Here is a 20,945-nt window from a genome sequence, read left to right on the forward strand (position 1 = left end):
ATTCTTCACTCCAAAACTCGAGGTCATGGAAGTTGAACCCAAATGCTTGAAAGAACTTCTTAGTCCTCTCACATAACTAGACTTGGTCCGAGGACCTGGGTAAATACCTCAATGTCACTGAACGATGATTCTTCATAAGCAAACTGAAACTTAATAATTTTCTCCTACAAAACTTTCGACCATAATGAGTAAGATAAAAAAAAATGAAGTAATTAATAATGAAATAATTTTCTGGATCAATCCACTAGTAGTTGGTAACAGTATGAGTCATAACATATACATGAATATGAGAAAAGTTTTTCGGATTCTGACATTTCTAATTAAATCATATTAGTAAAAATATATTAGCACTTAATTCATAAAGTAACCCATAAAAAATATAATAACTAATTAACATTTTCTATGCAAGACGTTAGAATGACCTTGAATTAGCCTGATGGGGGATTGTCAAATATGATATATTTTGTGCATTGTTAAAACTCAAGTGCTGCATGAAGAATGAACAAAGTTAAATATTCTCTATTAAATCATCACATAATTTAAATGATTTAGAGTAAAAAAAAATGTAATTACTAGATAATCGAGACTAGTTCGCAACACGTCTTTCAATCGTCTAAATTTATTTTTTTGAATGGTTTTTGGATCGCCATCTTGATAGGTTCAAGTTTCTTAAAATGTTTATGACACCTACCCTTATAATGCCAAAATAATATAGACATGCAACAACAAGGACAAAGTCGAGATTTATGTAGAGGGGCCTGTAAAATATATAAAAATTTATATATAACAAAATCTGGAAAAAAAAAATATTACTTAAAAGTGTGCATAAATATATAAGAAGTTCCAAGTTTGAATGTAAAATAAAAAATAAAAGCATTTAACATGCCAATTGATCTCAATATTTTTTCAACAAATAAAGATAATTAATTATCACACTCCTCAATATAGATTTGCAAATAATTTATAAGAGATTCACCATTTATTTTGTTTCGAAATCGTATCTCAACAATATTAAATGCTAAAAAAAATTTGTTCAATTTATTTTTATTTTGAAACCTAGTCTTAACAACGTTTATAATTTAAAGTTTTTGGTTTTTCTATATTGTCAACTTAAATTTTCACTATCATTGTTAATGGACTAGCATATAAGTGGTCATGAAAAATATATACATCAACTTAACTAAAAAATAATTACTACATTTATTCTTCATCATCCTCAAATGTATTGTCCATGGCTTTTTTAGAATCTTCTTCAGTAACTTCATTCGCGTCTTCTTCCTTATATTTGGATCATCATCATCCTCTTCTTCTTCTTCTTCTTCCTCACCATCCTCATTTTCTATATCTTCTGCTTCAAAGTCCTCAACATCTTTATTTAGCACATCACTTAATATCGATGCATCGAGATGCTTGGGTGGAACACCATCTTTGCTTAATATTGGTACGCATTAAAATTTACAAATAAATTCATACTCTATCCACTGTCTTGGTATACCTCTAGACTCGGACAATCATCCTCTAAGTCACTAAAATCATCCACTACTATTGAGGCATCATAAATATTTCGAGGGGCAAACTTTTGTATCACTTATTAGCTTATCTCCCCACTATCTTTATTACACTCCTTCATTGGATCAACCAAGTAATACACTTGGGTTGCTTGGCAAACAAATACAAATGAATCATCTTCATACCACTTACATGCAATGTTGACACTTGTGAAGTAGCTATCTCTATGTATTAATTACTACTACTGCTTAAATCCCTCCAATGATATTTAAATAAATTTTTTACATTTCCATCAAGGTATTCCAATCCAATAATGACATGAATGACACTATAGTAGTCAATGTCCTCCCATGACTACTCTCGACTAATAAACCATAATTTTGAGTCTTTTGATTACGTTCACGCTCCATGATATAAAACTTATAAGTCCCAACTGTGCAACCAATGTATCGAAAGGCAAGGTTTGCAGGACCACATGCAAATGCATACAACTAAGAAGATACTAATTCTGGATCTTGTTCATATTGTTGTAAAGCCTAAAATGTGTAATACATAACATTAGTATTTTTAATGTGAAGTAAAAGAATTAATAAATGACGAATGTAATTGATAAGTTAAATGCATACACATTATTCAATTGTTTTCTAAGTTCATCCATGTGCTCACAATGTGAAATAAAATCATACAATGAATACGTTCTTTCACTGAGTTAGCTGAACATGCCACCAAACTTTATAAAATTGTCCACCAATTAAGACATAACCCAACGATGCACTCAATGTTTGTATATTTTGGGAGAATATAAAGAGCTCACGAGTACATTTGACATGTGTTAGGGCTTATGGACTTTTCTCAAGCTGTAAAAATGATAATGAAATATTTACAACGATTCATTACTACATTTAATATATATATATATATATATATATATATATATATCAACATTATAACTTAGTAGATGATGCATGTGTGCAATACTCTTGGGGTATTGGGTAAAACAAGAAACCCAGGAAGCTAACTTAAAAAAATAAACCTAGCAAACCCTAGTTTAGAACCCAATTTTTGAACATCCGCTTAGACCTACTACTAGTATTCCCTAAACCTGAACTCTTTGTAGATTGTAGACTCGTAACAACTCTATATTATAGTGTCATATGTTGGACAAAAGAGATGTGTGACAGAGAAATTTCCACTACTAGAATCATAACCACACGGTGCTGAATGCTCACTATATATTATTGCTCCATGCCTACATGCATGAGATAATCAACTACAAACATAGTATGCAATAAAAAAGAATTATATTTCATGAAATATTTATCTTATCTCAAATTAGGTAATGTTGTAAAAGGAGCGAAATCTACCTGAAATAAGTTACCATTGTTGATAATAAGAGCCTCCAAAGTAGATTTAACTATATAATCCATGTCCAATCTCTCACCAATTGCAATCCACCAACTCGATTTTGGTGTAATATTGTGAAGAAGTCACCATCCGTGTGTGGCATTACGCCAAATACTTGATTTGGAGCGGTTAGGCCAGGTGGGCAGTGATTCATTTGAAGATAGGAAGTGCTTGGCAATAGTTTTCTTGAAAGAAAGTTGACTTGTGATCCATTTTTTTAGCCAAGATCTCAACTACTTTTTGTGTTAAACTCGATACTGTCTCGGCAAATTGTTGCATTGTTGTGCTGTATAATTACAAAACTAGTAATTACGTTAGAATAAACAAATAAATTAGTAAGGTGCCAAGTGACATGTACAGGATTATCTAATCTAGATTATATGGTACTAGCACTCCCAAACTTCCAATATTATTGGTATGTTAAAACACAAAACACTTAAAACCAATGTGTAAATCTCAAGAACGCATGAAAAGGAAATATTTTCTTAAAAATTCACGTGACCCATTTTCTCAACCAAGATCTCAACTACTTTCTATGCTAACTTGATACTGTCTTCACATATTGTTCTATTGTTGTGTTGGATAATTACAAGGCCAATTTGGTTTTGAACTTATGATGATCGGTAATGCATTGAGATGTTTTAGTTATTCTGGCATAAGTTCTGTTTTAACCCTTCTATCCGATGTGATTATTGCATACTGCTAGTTACATATTAGGATGCATTGTATATTAACTATGATGAATGGGGGTATGTAACCTTATGCTACATTAATTGATGCTCTAAGTCTCTGTTTCATCCCAAGCTAGGGTTGGTGGCATCACACTTTCCCTTTCTTCCTTATTTTCATTGAGTGAAGAACCTCATAAGCCACCATTACATTGTCTGTTATTTATCTACCTGGTACAAATGCACTGTGATTTCTAGAGATTATATTAGGCAATATGCATTTGATCCTATTTTCAAGCACTTTTGCAATCCGCTTATACAAAACATTATAGAGAGATATAGGTCTATAATCATTAACAGAACAATGAGATTTGAGCTTAGGAATAAGAGATATATTAGTATGGTTTAGATTACTAAGCATATTCCCTCCATCTAGAAAATCAAGATTAGCCTTGCATACCTCTTTACCTACAGTCTTCCAATGCTCTTGAAAAAATCTAGCACCATAGCCATCCGGTCCAGGAGATTTAAGAGGCTCCATTTGTTTTAATGCCTCAAAAATCTCATTTGAATTAAATAGCATCCGCAACTGCAAATTCATCTCCTCAGTGACTCATTTGTCTCCAAATTGTATAATAAATATATAGGCAATAGTTAAAATTGTTTTCAAACCTTACAATAGTGACATTATGCGTTCCATCTGCACCATCAACTCTTGCACTTCAAGATGTATTCTTTCTTGTTGCCCCTTTTGCTACTTTCACAAACACATTTCCAACTTTGACTGTTGAAACTGTTGATCTTCCAACTATTGTTGTCTTGCCTTCAACTGCTAAATTTCTTAATGTGCAGCATCCAAATTTTTGGCAAGATTCTTCAATCCAAAACTTGAGGCCATGGGAGTTGAATCCAAATGTTTGAAATAACTTCTTAGTCCTCTCACATAACCAGACTTAGTCTCGAGGACCTGGGTAAATACCTCAATGTCATTGGAAGATGCTTATTCATAAGCAAACTGTAACTCAATAATTTTCTCTTGCAAACATTTCAACCATAATGAGTAAGATAAAAAAAACAAAGTGATTAACAATTAAATAATTTTATGGATCAATCCACTCGCAGTTGGCATCAGTATGAGTCATAGCATATACATGATAAATAAGGGATAAGTTTTCAAGATCTTGACATTTCTAATTAAATCATATTAGTAAAAACACATTAGCACTTAATTAATAAAGTAAACCATTAAAAATATAATAACTAATTAACATTTTCAATCCAATACGTTGGAATGACCTTGAATTAGCCCGATGGCGCATTGTCAAATCTGATATATTTTGTGCATTGTTAAAACTCAAGTTTTGCATGAAAAATGAACAAAGTTAAATATACCCTACGAAATCATCACATAGTTTAAATGATTTAGAGTAAAAAATGTAATTTCTAGATAAACAGAAAAATTAACAACTAAATTCATACCCTGTCCATTGTCTTGGTATTCCTATATACTCGGACAATCATCTTCCAAGGCGCTAAAATTATCCAATGCTATTGAGGCATCATAAATATTCCGAGGAGTAAGCTTTGTATCACTCACCAACTTATCTCTCCACTATCTTCATCAAACTCCTTCATTAGATCAACCAAGTAATACACTTGGGTCGCTTGGCAAACAAATACAAATGAATCATGTTCACCTCACTTAGTTAACACTTGTGAAGTAGCTATCTCTATGTATTAATAATCTACTATCGCTTAAATCCCACTAATGACATTTTTGTTATATTTTCATCAAGGTATTCTAGCCCAATAATGACACGAATGACACTATAGAAGTCAATGTCCTCCCATGACTATTCTCGACCAATACGCCACTGTGCAACCAATGTATCGAAAGACATGTTTTCAAGACCATGTGCAAATGCATACAACTAAGAAGATACTAATTCTTATTGTTCATGTTATTGTAAAATCTAAAATGTGAAACACAAAAAATTAGTATTTTTAATGTGAAGTGAAAGAATTAATAAATGACGAATGTAATTGATAAGTTAAATGCATACATGCATGCCGTTCAAACCATTTGAAAAATTCTTCGTCATACTTAGGCTTTACATTTTCTATGCCTTGTTGTCTAAGTTCGTATATGTGCTCACAATGTGAAATAAAATATACAATGAATACATTCTTTCACTGAGTTAGTTGAAGATGTGAATTAAATTTTAAGCTACAAGAGTACATATTTGAGATATTTATCAATCTCACGATAATTATTCAACACATGCCATCAAGCTTTATAAAATTTTTCACCAATTAAATCATAACCTGACTATGCACTCAATTTTTGTACATTTTGGGAGAATATAGAGAGCTCACGAGTAAACATTTGACATGTGTTAGGGCTTATGGATTTTTCTCAAGCCGTAACAATGACAATGAAATATTTACAAAGATTCATTACTACATTTAATATTTCTCTCTACAATGTGTGTGTGTGTGTGTGTGTATCCACATTATAACTTAATAGATGATGCATGTGTGCAACACTCTTGGGGTACTAGGTTAAACAAGAAACTCAAGAAGCTAACTTTAAAAAATAAACCTAGGAACCCTATTTTGGAACTCTTTGTATATTATAGGCTTGTAGCAACTCTATATTATAGTGTCATGTGTTGGACAAAAGAGATGTGTGGTAGAGAAATTTTCACTTCTGGAATCATAACCACACGGTGTTGAACACTCACTATATATTGTTACTCCATGCCTACGTACATGCATGAGATAATCAATTACCAACAAGGTATGTAATAAAAAAATATTATATTATATTTATCTTATTTCAAATTAGGTAATATTGTAAAAGGTGAGAAATCTACATGAAATAAGTCTGCATTACTGATAATATATAAGAGCCTCCAGAGTAGATTTAACTACAATCCATGTCCCATCTTTCACCAATTGTAATCCACCAACCCGATCTTGGTGTAATATTGTGAATAAGTCACAATCTGTGTTTGACATTAGGCTAAATACTTGTTTTGGTGCAATTAGGCAAGGTGGGTAGTGATTTATTCGAAAATAACAAGTTCTTGTTAAATGATTTTCTTGAAAGAAAGTTGACTTATGATCCATTTTCTTAGCCAAGATCTCAACTACTTTTTGTGCTAAACTTGATACTGTCTCAGAAAATTGTTGTATTGTTGTGCTGGATAATTACAAGGCTAGTTGTAACGCCGCGGTCCTGGATGGGTCGGAAAGTTACTACTAGTCACTCATAATCATGTCTCATTCATATAGCCATAGACTCCAAAGTTTTCAATGACATATATAGCTCACTGTTTCAAATTAACCATTCCAATACAAATAATCTAAAACACCACAAAATCTCAAATATAAATCCCAACCTTCCAAAATACCCAATCGACAAAGCAAAAATAGAACTATTGAATAAAATGCTCAGATAACCAAAGTACTGTCGTTGTACTTATTCCACTATGCTCACGTAGCCTTATACAAGATTTCTAATCTTGATCCCAGCTGTACCATCAAAATATCTGAAAAATATTAAGGAGATAAGGGGTGAGTTATCAACAACTCAATAAGCAGAGAACATATACTAGTATATAAACATGAGCCTTTTAAAAAAGTTTGGTATGCCGAAATAAAACATTTCATTTTTATATGTAGATCTCAAAAACATGTTATCAGAAAATTAGAGCAACTTTTCAATCTTTTCATACTAAAAAATAATTGTTCATATTTAAAGATATTTTCATATTCCAAAAACCAACTGTTCATATTCAAAGATCATCTTCATATTCAAAAACGTTTTGGCATAACATAACTGAACATCTTCATCTTATCATATCATATCGTAATATATCATATCATATCATATCATATCATATCATATCATATCGTAATGTATCATATCATATCATATCGTAATGTATCATATCATATCATATCATATCATATCATATATCATGTTTAACTCTCGTGGTAGGGTTGTGCTATCTCGGTGGCCAAATCAGGCAGTATTATATTTTGAAACTTTCCATTTTTCAATCTCGGAGTCCCGATTGTGCACACAGAAAAGAACACATAAAAGATCATTTTGTTTCTAAAGTGGGTGCACTCATATCATGTTGGTACCAACCATATCACATAAACTAGTATCATCATATCAGAACCATATTTAGAATCAGAATCAAAATATATATGTATGCCAAAGGTTTTCATATTCATATCGTATCAAACCATGTGCTAAACATATTCATATCATTTAATAAAAAAACAAATCCAAATTATTTTCAAATAATATGTACAAAAATCTCAATTTTCATATTCGCTCTTGTGCACATTTTAGAAACATGTCAAATATTGCTCATGTCTACACTATTCATGTCAAAAGCATTTCTTTTCTCTTACATACATATCTCATGAGTGAATGCAAAACATATACTGGGGTTGTTTTTTAGCTATTCTTTTTAAAACAACATGCACATTTTTACAAACCAACCTTAGTTCATTTATTTTTATGCAAATCTAGCATAGGAATCCCGCTTACCTGAACTTTTTAACTTTTCAGAAAATCTTCATAATATTGCCAAACGAAAATCAATCGTCACCTATAGAAAATTCATGTACCTTGAATAAATCTCCAATTTGAATAGTTACTTTGTAATTACACTTGGAATACCTATTTTAATACCTTATGACCTAAAATTTCTCATAATCCCAAAAATGCTATCACTTTCCAAATTTCTCAATATCCACATGATATCTTCAACTAAGATATTAAATTCTAACTTATTTACTATTGAAGTTAGACTATAAAATTTAATACTATATAATATAATAAAAGTATTATACTTTATACTTTAAAACCTTAATTATCTTCTGTAATAATATTTTATACTTAAAACCAAGCCTTCACATAGTAAATTAAAAACCAAGCACAACGTATAACTAGGGGTATTTTGGAAAAAATGCATGTAATGCATGGATGATTTGGTGAGTACGTTACAAAAATAAACTTTTGAAAATACAAAACATAACCATGATAGCACTAAGCTCACCGAGAGAGAAGGAGCCATGATGGGACTGGCAGCTGAGGTGCAACCTCCAGCAGGCTGGGCGTCTATGCACTGAGAGAGAGAGAGAGAGAGAGATGAGAGAAAGAGAGAGCAAGAGAGAGAGAGACTCCGAGAGAGAAGGAGAGAACATGGTGTGGGGAGAGAGGAAACTAACCGAGAGGGAGGCAGTGAGGGGCTCACTGGTGGCTGAGTTAAGGTCTACAGAAGAGGTTGGTTGCGTGGTTGTTGAGCGAAGTATCACGTCCATGCTTGTTGCTCTGTTTTGAGTATGGAAAGCATGGGTGGTTTTCTTTGAGTGTTTACTGAAAGGAATGCGGCTCACGGTGGTGTTAACCGTGGTGGTTAGTAGTCTACAGGGGCGTCTCACGGTGACATCGTAGTGGTGAAGGGCTGAGGTTTAGGCTATGGGCTAGTGGTTTCTGTCATGCGGGGTGATCTCGACACGATGGATTCCATTTAGAGTTGTTGTGCTGCCTGATGGGGGCGGTGTTGCCGTTTATGGCAGGGGACAAGGTGATAGCAGTTTTCTCGACGGGCTGGGTAGGGGCTTACGGTGTCGCAACATGGCTGGTGGTCTGCCAATGGAAATGGGTTTTTTGGCGTGGAGGAGCATGCCGCGGGTTGGTTTCCGTTTGAGGATACGAAGGGGTTGGGCCGTGGGGACTGTCCCATCTTGTTGCAACTAGGCACGACCGGTGGCTTCCAGTGGTGGTCTGGTGAGGTGTTGGGAGGTGGCTAGTTGGCTGGAGGCTGGGTTTCAGTGCTTGGTGGTTTGCGGCAGTGGCATTGCCTTAAGGTCTGGGTCCGTGATCTTTGGGGTGAGGGTGAGAAACTAATGTGGGGGAGAGGGAGAGAGTCAGATGAGAGTGAATTATTTTTTTTTAAGAGTGAAGAAAATAGAGTTGCGGTTGAGAAGTTGATGAAAAAGTGGGAGATTCGAAACAAGCAAAAACAGAAAATTAGAGAGGGAGAGTGGAAGCAACCGTCGGAGGAAAAGAAAAAGAAATGAAAATGAAGGCTTATAACCTTACCTGAAAACGACGCCGTAAGGCTCCTTTGGTGAGAACTTGTCTGGGCTTGGGTTTTACACTAGTAATTACGTTAGAATAAAAAAAATAAATTAGTAAGATGCCAAGTGACATGAATAGAGTTATCTAATCTAGATTATATGGTACTAGCACTCTCAAACTTTTGATATTATTGACATGTTAAAATAAAAAACACTTAGAACCGATGTGTAAATCTCAAGGATGCATGAAAGGGAAAGATTTTCATGAAAATTCTTGACCCATTTTCCAGCTACTTTTTGTGCTAAACACGATACTTTCTATTTTTTTTTTCCTGATAACTTGTCTCATAAAATTTTTCCATTGTTGTGTTGGATAATTACAAGGCCAATAATTACATTAGAATAAGCAAATAAATTAGTAAGGTGCCAAGTGACATGAATAGGGTTATCTAATCTATATTATATGGTACTAGCACTCCCAAACTTCCCATATTATTGGCATGTTAAAATACAAAACAGTTAGGACCAACTTGTAAATATCAAGGACGCATGAAAAGAAAGTATCTTCTTGAAAATTCACTTGAATAATTTTCTCAGCCAAGATCTCAACTACTTTTTGTGCTAAACTTGATACTATATCGGCAAATTGTTGCATTCTTGTGCTGGATAATTACAAGGTCAATAATTACGTTAGAATAAACAAATAAATTAGTACGGTGCTAAGTGACATGAATATGGTTACCTAATCTAGATAATTATATGGCACTAGCACTCAAACTTCCAATCTTATTGGCATGTTAAAGTACAAAACATTTGGAACCAACGTGTAAATCTCAAGGATGCATGAAAAGAAAAGATTTTCTTGAAAATTCACGTGACCCATTTTCTCAGCCAAGATCTCAACTACTTTATGTGCTAAACTCTATACTATCTCGGAAAATTGTTGCATTGTTGTGCTGGATAATTACAAGGCCATTAATTACGTTAGAATAAACAAATAAATTAGTAAGGTGCCAAGTAACATGAATATGGTTGTTTAATCTAGATTGTATGGTGCTAGCACTCCTAAACTTTCGATATTATTGACATGTTAAAACAAAAAAATACTTAGAACCAACATGTAAATCTCAAGGACACATGAAAATGAAAGATTTTTTGAAAATTTACGTGGATTAGTGATAATTCAATTATTGATAGAGATATCAGCAAACATCTTTGCCGAGCTCTTGTAGATCCCTCAAGTATCTGAGACCTCATCTTTCTTAAATCAAGTTGAGCAAGCATCGGATGTTGGGACATCTACTAGGGTTGCCCCTACTGAGGACGAGCCAACGAATATAAATGGTGACCTATCAAACAATGTTGAGACTGTTGGTCGGGATGATGAGCACAACAAGGACTTCCAAACTCTCACAAGGAGATTTCATACATCGCTCGAGACTAAAAATTCCTTCAACATGACACATTGCACCAATTTTTTAAGAGTATGGGGAGATCCTATCGACTTGATTTTAAGGATATTTATGAGAATTCATCAAGAGTTTCGTGTCATCTCCGTCAACAATCTTCCATATGGGGTAATCATTAGTCGATTACTACTCTAGTAGAAAGTGACACCTCAAGTCGAGGAGTGGTTGGTAGAGCAGATTAGCCAAATTGACATGATGTCACATAGGTGTAGCATTGGATAAGCCAAGGAGCATGCTTACACCAGACCTTGTTCTATCGACCCAGATTGAGGCTGGTGTTGATATCCACGACACGGTCGGACTAATAGGGAGGGTCTCATTGGCACTATAGGGGACGCATGCCCTGCTTAGGTTGATGCAATGATATCGAAGATTATTGCAGCATTGATTGACACTTCAATGCAAATATTGGGCCTCCCTGGATAACATTAGAGGACAAGATATCTTTACTTGACCGTTGTTTAGATATTCAAAACGATAAGGTCAATACGTTGGCAAATGAATTTCATGACTTTATGAGCAACAACTATTGAGTTGTGAATCCTAATTTTGAGCTTTTATATATTTACTTTTTGTCCAAAAATGTTTTTCTTTTTAATGTAATGGACAATATCAGTTTGTCTAATTATCTCGTTTCTCTCAATGTTTTAAATATTTATTTTCCTTCAAGTAATATGTTTCTTATTATCATCTTACAATATTTTCAGATATTTGAATTTAAATTTTCAAACCAAGACCATACGTTCGTATATTAATACATATTGTGCATACAAAAAGCAAATACATGCGCACATTATTGCATGCTGCTCGAATGCTATTCACATGTCACTTGTAACGTTCGAATGCACTAAAACAATAGATATTATTACTTGCACATACTTCTATTCACGTTCAAATATATTCCAACATTGTTTGAGCGTATAAATAGACTAGAGGGCTGAATGGTCCCTCTTAAAGAGTGGGCCAAACCCATGACTTTATACTGATTTAGGCATCGTAGATGTTCCGTAACACACCGAGCCTCTCCTACTTTCTAATTGCAGGTCACTGGAAGTCGTTGGCAAATATACGAAACGCACCCGTAACATATACATTGTAACGTATGTTATGTGTTTGAACAAATAAAAAGTTACGTTTGAACATGTTATAATCTAAAAAGATGGTGAATCATTGACGTTCGAATAAAACACCAATGACGTGCGCTTGTGTCACTGTCATAAAAAGTATAGGTCAAACGTAAATCATATATGTGCTAACGTTTTTGGGATAATATCCCAACTTTAGTGACGATTAAATTAAACCGTTGCGAAATAGTAGATTTGGTGACGGCTTTGTGGCCGTCATAAATTATAATTAAATTGTCATAAAATGTCAAATCTGTTGTAGTGGGTTGAAGTCTAAAGTTTGATATATCATTTTAGTGCATTTTGCATTTTGGAGAGTGACTCTTGAATCCGTCAATTTGTTCATCTATCCATTCATTTTTTTCATTTTGTTTACACTTTCATCACAAATCTTGTAATGGCCCCAACATAGCAAATGATGGGAAATCTCAATCCTTCAAGGAGTCGCAATCGCAACTCTCAGCATTTGCCTTTTTCTATATAGAGCAAATGATAGGTCAATTGAGTAGGGTTTAGCATTTTGTTTAATTGCCAGTGAGCCATTCGATTGCATGATCAATTATTGTGTTTTTTCTTCACTAATAATCAATACTATGTTTGCTATAACACCTTAGAAGTTATTTATTTGATTCCTTATGGTTTTTATATACTTATGCATGCTTATCAAGGTGAAGCTAGCTGAATTGCAAGAAAATTAAAACGTGTTTACTTGTTGATGCCGGATCAGAATAGAAGATTATTCTGACGGCTAGTTAAACAACGAAAACTAGATATTGAAATTGAGAAAAATCGCAAACAGAGAGAAACTCTGAGATTAAGGTTTTAAATAACATAAATCAATCCTCCCCTTCTGAAGCCCACAAGCTGGGCTTAAATAGCTAATGAAGAATGACAAAACTGTAATTAAGGCCAAACAATAGAATAAGGAATAAGGTAACTATGACTAAAATGTAGGCTAAGAATCCAGAATAAAATTGTTAATAAAGATAAACATTATCATAAAATAGAATTAACCGAAAATAAAAGAGTTGACTACAGTTGACATTTCCGAGGTAAAGACGACTGACTTTGGGGTCGATAAGGGACCCACTAGAAGAAGCATGGTGACCATGACGTGCTCGCCAAATAGAGTTTTCCAGATTGGGATCATATGCGTGATTCTAACACATGTAGCCAAACTCATATTTTAAATATGGATGTCGCTACTTTTTCTCGCCCAACCAACCAAGAGGCAAGTCTCCTTGAACCAAGAGATAAGTCTCTTAGCACAACCAAGGGATAAGTTCCTCACCCAACAGAGGGATAAGTCACCCCTAGCCCAAATCATTCGCTTCTTGCCCAAATCCTATGAATACTCATATCATTGGGCCTGGATCCTCCTGCATCACTTGTGGCAAGTGTTCTTCACAAATCCATATCAATGGTGGGATAAGGTGGCTAGATTTCAAGCATAAGGATACTGGCGAAGTTCTTTGGTTGAGACCCAATTTTGATCTTCCATGATTAATTGAAAAGCAACTACATTTGCTTGATGCAAAAACTCCATAAAATGGCCAAGGTCATCGTGTAGATTCCTATTCACGTACCTCCATGTGGTTGTATGATAAATAAAGGATGATTCAGCAGGCCTTCGAAGAACTATATGCCATTGCATTTGAAATTTACCGTTCAGATGACACTTTTGACATGGCACCACCATGTGATGCCACGTGGTGTATTAAAAAAATTTAAAAACACAAAAACAAAAGGTGTAGAGTGAACCTAGAGTTTTAGTTTTTTTTTTTCTTTAATCCAACCCCACTTTCTTGTCACTTATTTCTTCATTTTTAACTTTTAGACATCCTTTTTTCCACTTATGTAACATGCAAATTATATATCAATGTCCTTTATAACATTACAACGATCAGGCATCCGTATGCAATTTAATAAGGCTATCAATTTTTTTTATACGATTTGCGAAACTAGCACGAACCCAATATGTAATAATAGCGTTAGGGTTGAACATAATCAAGTTCAGGTCAATTCGGATCATCCTATGCATGTGTTCATTGACTGACCCGAGTGATCCGATTAGCCAAAAGAAAAAAATATTATTTGGGTCAACCGGCACTACAAATTTTAACTAGAAATTTAACTTTCAATTGAAAAATATAGTACTTGTTTTGAATCTTTTCTTAAAAGTTTCTTCTATAGCCTTTCAATCCTATAGTAGGCCAGGAATGATTAAACTAAGTATTTTTCCATCTCTCATTTTTATGTTTATATTTTTAATTAAGTCAAACAGGTCGTGTCAGGTCAATTTACACTATAGCTATGCTGGATTTGAATTGAGGTGCTTGACTTGTTTAAATAGTTATCTCTTGTTAAGATTAACACGAAAATTATCCAAACTCAAATGACCTGACGACAGTGATTGATAGCCTTGATGCAATCTGGCACTGTTCGTGGGGTGTAATCTTAATGCACATGAGGAGAAATTGAAGTTTGAGTACTTCTTAGCTGAGTATTGCATTTACAGATTTAGATCCCTTAACTGCTTTAAGGTCTAGAGTGGCAAACATATCGATAGACACATAAATTGAGTTCCGCAACATTTATAGATGTCCGAGTGAATTTCTCTGGTGATATTAAGTATTCAAAAAATATTATAAGACTCACTTTATGTGTCTATTTTTCTTTCAATCTGGACACTAAAGTTCGATAAAAAAACTTTAAGAAATATCTTGCATTTACCGTACAAAAGATACGTTATATCAAAATGATGGGGAGTGCATAATATGGCCAGTTGCAGTTTGAAGGAAATTTACAAAGAACGCTTTCTTTTAGATTGATTTCTATATGGAAGCCGGGCCCCTCCACACTATTAATTGACTCATCATAATTTAATTTTTAAGAAATGCTTAAAATTAAGAGAATTTTTATTTGTAATTTTTATTTGAGGATTGTATATACAGGTCTTTTTTAAATAAAAAATAATATTATTTCAAGAGGGATAGTTTTGTAATTTTAAAAAATTTTAAAAATAAAACAAATTGAAACATTCATAATTATAAAAAAAATATGTGAAAAATAAGTTCCACGGCCGAGGTCTCCCCTCGCCACGTAACCTCCACGACTATGGTCTCCACAACTAGCAACCCCACAGCCAATACACTCGTTGGCCAGCACACTCGTTGGCATGCCACTCCACGGCCATGGACTCGTCAGTCAATACATTATCACGACCAATTGTCAGCTTCAATGCCTTTGGCTTCTTGCTCCAGTCCCATAATCCTCGCCATGCATCCACGCCCCCGCTAGAACTCATCAGCAAACACAGCTTGCGCAATGGACAATCGCTCATCAGGCAGAGTCCTTGGCCAGCTAAGCTCCCCTCAGCCTCTGCATGAGCATCCTCTGCATGAGCATAGTGGACCTCATGCAACATGATGCACCCACGCATGCATGACCATCACCGACCGAGTTGCTTGACTTGACGCGAGCTACCTCCAGGGCATGTTGCATGGCCCATGCAACGTAGTACCCTACAACTTACCCTGACCTCTATCACAGTGAAGAGAGGATCGGCTTCTTAGCAGTCCAACAACTTACCTCCCTAGGGGGAACAAAGAGGCTAAGGGCAGGTTTGGGGCTAAAACCAAAACACAAAATTCTCATCTCATCTCATCTCATCATTACACCTTTTTTAAATCTCCATACAAAATATAATAAACAATTCAACTTTTTCAAATCCCAATACATATTTTTTAAATCCCAAAACAATAATAATACCAAAACTTAATATTTTAAACTTCAAAATAAAATACAAAATTCTCATCTCACCCCCCAAACCTACCCTAAGGCATCCTGACCACTCCTCCAGTGGAGAGAGGGTTCAGTCTTTTGACTGCCCGACATAACTTCTGGGATGCCAACTCTTGCAACGGAATGCCAAACGGATAACGTCTCAGACCCTTGCCACACTCCATCTCCATTAAACGAGATGCCAAATGAGTAACGCCTCATATGCTCATAGCACCTGAGCAAGACGGCTCATGTTTGCTAATTTTGCACCCGTGATTGAAGACTGTTTATACTAACCAATTTAACTTTTGTATAGCATGATTAAACATTTCTACTTACCTTCTCTCTGAGCATCTGAGGGGGAAGGTAAGTACTACACAGCAAAAGCTACCAACTCGAAAAGTAGTTTTTTCTTGAATGAATTAATAGAACGATGTGTTACTTTACAAAAAAGAAAAATATTACTCTTATTATTTGTTTTTACTGCTAGTCTTTATTGTTATGAGTTATTTATTTATTTTTATTATTATTTTTTATTTAATAATTAAATAAGTGTTTTTTAATAATATTATAATTTTTTTTTATTTTTTAAAAAATATTTAAATATATTAAAAAATACATATAAAATAAGAAAATCCTAAAACCACTGGCGGAGCCCGAAAAATTTGGGTAATTTCTACGTTGTTTCGGTACGTTGGGAGGGGCCTACTAACTGCTTGTCCCCTTCTGCGCGACTGAGATGAACAGTGAGTCAATGAGATCGTAATGACCAATGGCCGCCCAGCCTCTCCATTGCAATAATTGGGTTGCTGACCTTTTGCAGACAAACCCTTCAACTTTTGCAATTTCCGGACCAACCGATTTCCGTTCTCATCGTTTGTTTTTATTTTTGTTTTCTTCATTTCGATTCCATCTTTTTATTGGTAATTAAATTCTTTACATCGGGATAAGTGAGTTTCTCTAATGAAGTAATTCATTTTCGTCCTCTCTCTCTCTCTCTTTCTCTCTCTAGACTTCCAGTATCACCAATGGCCGTGACGGACCTCTTCGCCGGCGAGATTGCCACGGAGCTCCTGAAGTTGATGGTGACCATAACTAAAAAATCATGTCTCTGCAAGGAGAGCGCCGAGCAACTCATCTCCGACCTCCAGGCACTCCAACCCATCATACATGAGATCAAGTACTCCGGGGTCGAGCTCCCGAGCGATCGTCAATTCCAACTAGACCGCCTCTCTGAGACCCTACGAGGCGGCCTCGAACTCGCCAACAAAATCATCCACTCGAGTCGCTGGAACATGTACAAGAACTTTCATCTAGCGAAGAAGATGGAGAAGCTTGAAAAGAACGTATCCAGGTTCTTGCAGTGTCTGGTTCCCGTTCATGTGCTGGCGGACGTGCTCCACATGAGGTTTGAGGCGGCCGAACGGTTTGATCGGCTGGAAGGGTCGACCATGCGGCTGGAGAAGCAGCTTGGCTCTATGAGTATTGGAGCTGGAGGAGCATGGATAGAGGAGGCGGCGAGGAAGGCGGAGGAGGAGAAGAAGTGGATGGAGGATAGTTTGGTGAATCTTGGGGTGGGGTTGGACTTGGGGAAGAAGAAGGTGAAGGAGATGGTGGTTGTGAGAGATGACTTGGCCGTTGTTGGGATTTTTGGCATTGGTGGGTCTGGCAAGACCACCTTGGCCAGAGAATTTTGCAAAGATCATCAAGTTCGAAGTGAGTTATGTTATTATTACTATTATGATTACTGCTTTGATTTCTCTAACTTTTTATTTATCATCTTTTCACTGTTGTTTCTTGATCATATCTGTTTAGTAGCTGAAATCAGTCTAAGGTTGTTAACAAATCAAAAAATGAGTATAGAATGATCTGATAACTAGTACGAGGTTTCAAACTGACTCGAGCTATCTTCATATGCAGGTCATTTCAGGGATAGGATTTTGTTCCTAACAGTCTCTCAATCTCCGAATGTGGATCAGCTGAGAGTGAAGATTTGGGGATACATCATAGGCAATGAACATTTGAACCCCAATTATCAGATTTCTGAATATAACCTACGATATGAATGCAAAGTTGCAACACGGACTTTGGTGGTATTGGACGATGTGTGGTCACAGTCCGTACTAGAACGACTTATATTCCCGGGTTGTAAAATCCTAGTCGTTTCCCGTTTCAAGTTCCCTACGATCATCAAGGCTACTTATGAAGTAGAGTTGTTGACGCAGAATGAGGCAATGGCTCTATTCTGCCACTCTGCTTTTGGACAAAATTCCATGCCTCTTCATGCAAATGAGAATCTAGTCAAGCAGGTACACTTCTTGAACTCTTCTCCAAGTAAAATACCATAATATATGAAAGGGAGCAATAATTTTCTTTCTTATGGAATCATAAACTCCATATTTGATGCATTTATTCGATTCGTTCATAGCTATTAGTGTTGCAGAAAGATGGATATTCCTGGCTCATTATCAAACAATCACTAGAACTAGTTTTTGAGGATTGTGAGTCGAAAATATAACAAAATATTTCTAGTGGAATTTTCACAATCACTGAAGAGATAGTTGAGATTGTTTCTCTAGATCCAGGGATAGGTACTTCGTCACATTCACTTATAGATCATGAATGTTTACTTGTGGGAAACTAAGTTATGTAATTTTCATGTTCTTATATAGCTGGTTGCCTACTTGCTACTGATATGAATTAAAATTGTATTGAACAGACTGTGAGTGAGTGCAAAGGACTTCCCTTGGCACTTAAAGTGATTGGAGCTTCACTCCGGGATCAATCTGAGTTGTTTTGGGCAAGTGCAGTGAATAGGCTAGCTCGGGGGGAGCCTGTATCCGAGCCCCATGAAAGACAACTGTTTGAACACTTGGCAACAAGTGTTGAGTGTTTGCCTCCCAAGGTCAGGGAATGTTTCTTGGATTTGGGATCCTTTCCTGAAGACAAGAAGATTCCCTTGGATGTCCTCATCAATATGTGGGTTGAGATACATGATATTGATGGGATAGAAGCATTTGCTATTCTTGTTGAGCTTTCAAACAAGAATCTTGTCACCCTGGTAAAGGATGAGAGGTATGCAAATTGCTCTTTTTTTTAATTGGCCTAAACAAAGGTTTCTTTTGTTTTAGCATTCTAAACCTTTTTGTTTTTGGTTGATCTGGTAGAGCTGGAGACATGGATAGCAGTTGCTTGGTCTTTATTACCCAACACGATGTGTTAAGAGACCTTGCTCTTCATTTGAGCAATCGAGGCCCCATAAATAGGCGCAGGCGGTTGCTAATGCCGAGAAGAGAGACAGAACTTCCGAGAGAATGGGATAGGAATTCTTCTCAGCCATTTGATGCCCAGATTGTTTCAGTTCATACAGGTATGATATCATCATTCCTTCTAGATTGCTTTGCCTTTCAGGGAAAAGGAGGATACTTGGTTTGCTTTATGTATTTTTTGGTATTGATGTTCTATCTGCAAAATACTCACGCTCACTCTCGCTCTAATCTCACAATGTAGGTGAAATGGAAGAAATGGACTGGTTCTCCATGGATTTCCCCATGGCTGAAGTGCTCATCCTGAACTTCTCCTCAAACAAATATTTCTTACCTCCCTTCATGGATAGCATGCCCAAGCTAAGGGCACTAATAATAATGAATTATAGCACATCCAGTGCTATACTTGAGAACTTCTCTGTTTTTTCTAGTTTGGCAAACTTGAGAAGCCTCTGGCTTGAAAAGGTTACCATTCCTCAATTTTCTAAAGTTCCCATGATCCTGAAAAGGTTATGGAAAATGTCCCTTGTCCTGTGTAAGGTTAGCAGCAGCCTTTGTCAGTCAGACGTAGACCTGCCCCAACTCTTCCCCCGCCTTTCTGAGCTCACAATTGACCACTGTGATGATTTGGTTGAGCTGCCTTCTAGCATTTGTAGGATGAGCAAACTCGAGCATCTGAGCATCACCAATTGCCATGGTCTATGCCAGCTGCCAGCTGACTTGGGTAAACTGGAAAAACTACAGATCCTGAGGCTATATGCTTGCCCAACTTTAAAGATGCTTCCTCATGGCATCTGTGAGCTATTTTGGTTGAACTACCTTGACATTGCTCAGTGTGTTAATTTGTCATGTCTTCCCGAAGACATCGGTAAGCTGCAAACTCTAAGGAAGATTGACATGAGTGAGTGTTCACAGATTAGGAGTCTACCAAACTCCGCTACTTCATTGAAATCACTGCGTCATGTTGTATGCGACGAGGAGGTTTCTTGGCTGTGGAGGGACGTGGAGAAAGCAATGCCTGAGCTCCATATTCAGGTTGTAGATAAATGCTTTAATCTGGACTGGCTAAATGAGTGAGCGTGGTAAAGACTGTCACTCAATTGTATCATTGGATTGTATTAGAAAACATGAATTAAGGAAATCTATCATTTCCTAATTACCTTTCTCTTCTTGGCTTTGTTGACTCTTAGGCTACATTTGGATGTTGAGATGAGTTAAGTCGAATTGTAAATAGTAATATTTTGTGGATTTCATTGAAATGAGTTTAACTTTTTTAGGTTGAGATAGGTTTAATTTTTTAAGTTAAAATGTATGAATTAAGTTGAGATGAGTTTAACTTTTTGTATGGGGAGTTAAAAAAGTAGTGGGTTCCATTAATGATTAGTTTGAGATGAGTTGAGTTTGATTCAACAACCAAACAAAACGAAAGTTTGTATTTAAAGTTGACACCTCAGTGCGCCCAAGGCGCCTGGCCAGATCTTGCGACCTAAGTGAGATCTAGGTCACCACCTAGGTCACACTGGCATCAAAAGGTCCGAAGTATCATATTTAATGGATTGTTAACAATAAGTTCATACTAGGACCGAAACGATCAAAGTTGAAAGTATAGATAGA

General features: G+C 35.8%; 1 protein-coding gene and 1 pseudogene across 1 annotated transcript; one reads left to right on the forward strand and one right to left on the reverse strand.

Moving 5' to 3' along the window:
- Positions 1 to 2,523: 2,523 nt before the first annotated feature.
- LOC109010273 lies at positions 2,524 to 15,709 on the reverse strand (annotated as a pseudogene).
- Positions 15,710 to 16,964: 1,255 nt separating this feature from the next.
- Positions 16,965 to 20,584, forward strand: LOC109010302 (probable disease resistance protein At4g33300). Its single transcript, XM_018991083.2, has 5 exons — positions 16,965 to 17,781; positions 17,986 to 18,374; positions 18,785 to 19,140; positions 19,233 to 19,435; positions 19,576 to 20,584. The coding sequence occupies exons 1-5, from the start codon at positions 17,094 to 17,096 to the stop codon at positions 20,406 to 20,408; spliced, it is 2,469 nt and encodes an 822-aa protein (XP_018846628.1). The 5' UTR covers positions 16,965 to 17,093; the 3' UTR covers positions 20,409 to 20,584.
- The last annotated feature ends 361 nt before the right edge of the window (positions 20,585 to 20,945 follow it).

This window comes from Juglans regia, chromosome 6 (assembly GCF_001411555.2).
Source record: "Juglans regia cultivar Chandler chromosome 6, Walnut 2.0, whole genome shotgun sequence".
Taxonomy (NCBI): Eukaryota; Viridiplantae; Streptophyta; class Magnoliopsida; order Fagales; family Juglandaceae; genus Juglans; species Juglans regia.

Bases quoted from the DNA above. Each gene is read 5' to 3' on its own strand.
- LOC109010302 (XM_018991083.2), top strand. From the start codon at position 17,094: ATGGCCGTGACGGACCTCTTCGCCGGCGAGATTGCCACGGAGCTCCTG. The intron at 19,141-19,232 runs GTATGCAAATTG...TTGATCTGGTAG, and splicing joins ACCCTGGTAAAGGATGAGAG to AGCTGGAGACATGGATAGCA. The intron at 19,436-19,575 runs GTATGATATCAT...CTCACAATGTAG, and splicing joins GATTGTTTCAGTTCATACAG to GTGAAATGGAAGAAATGGAC.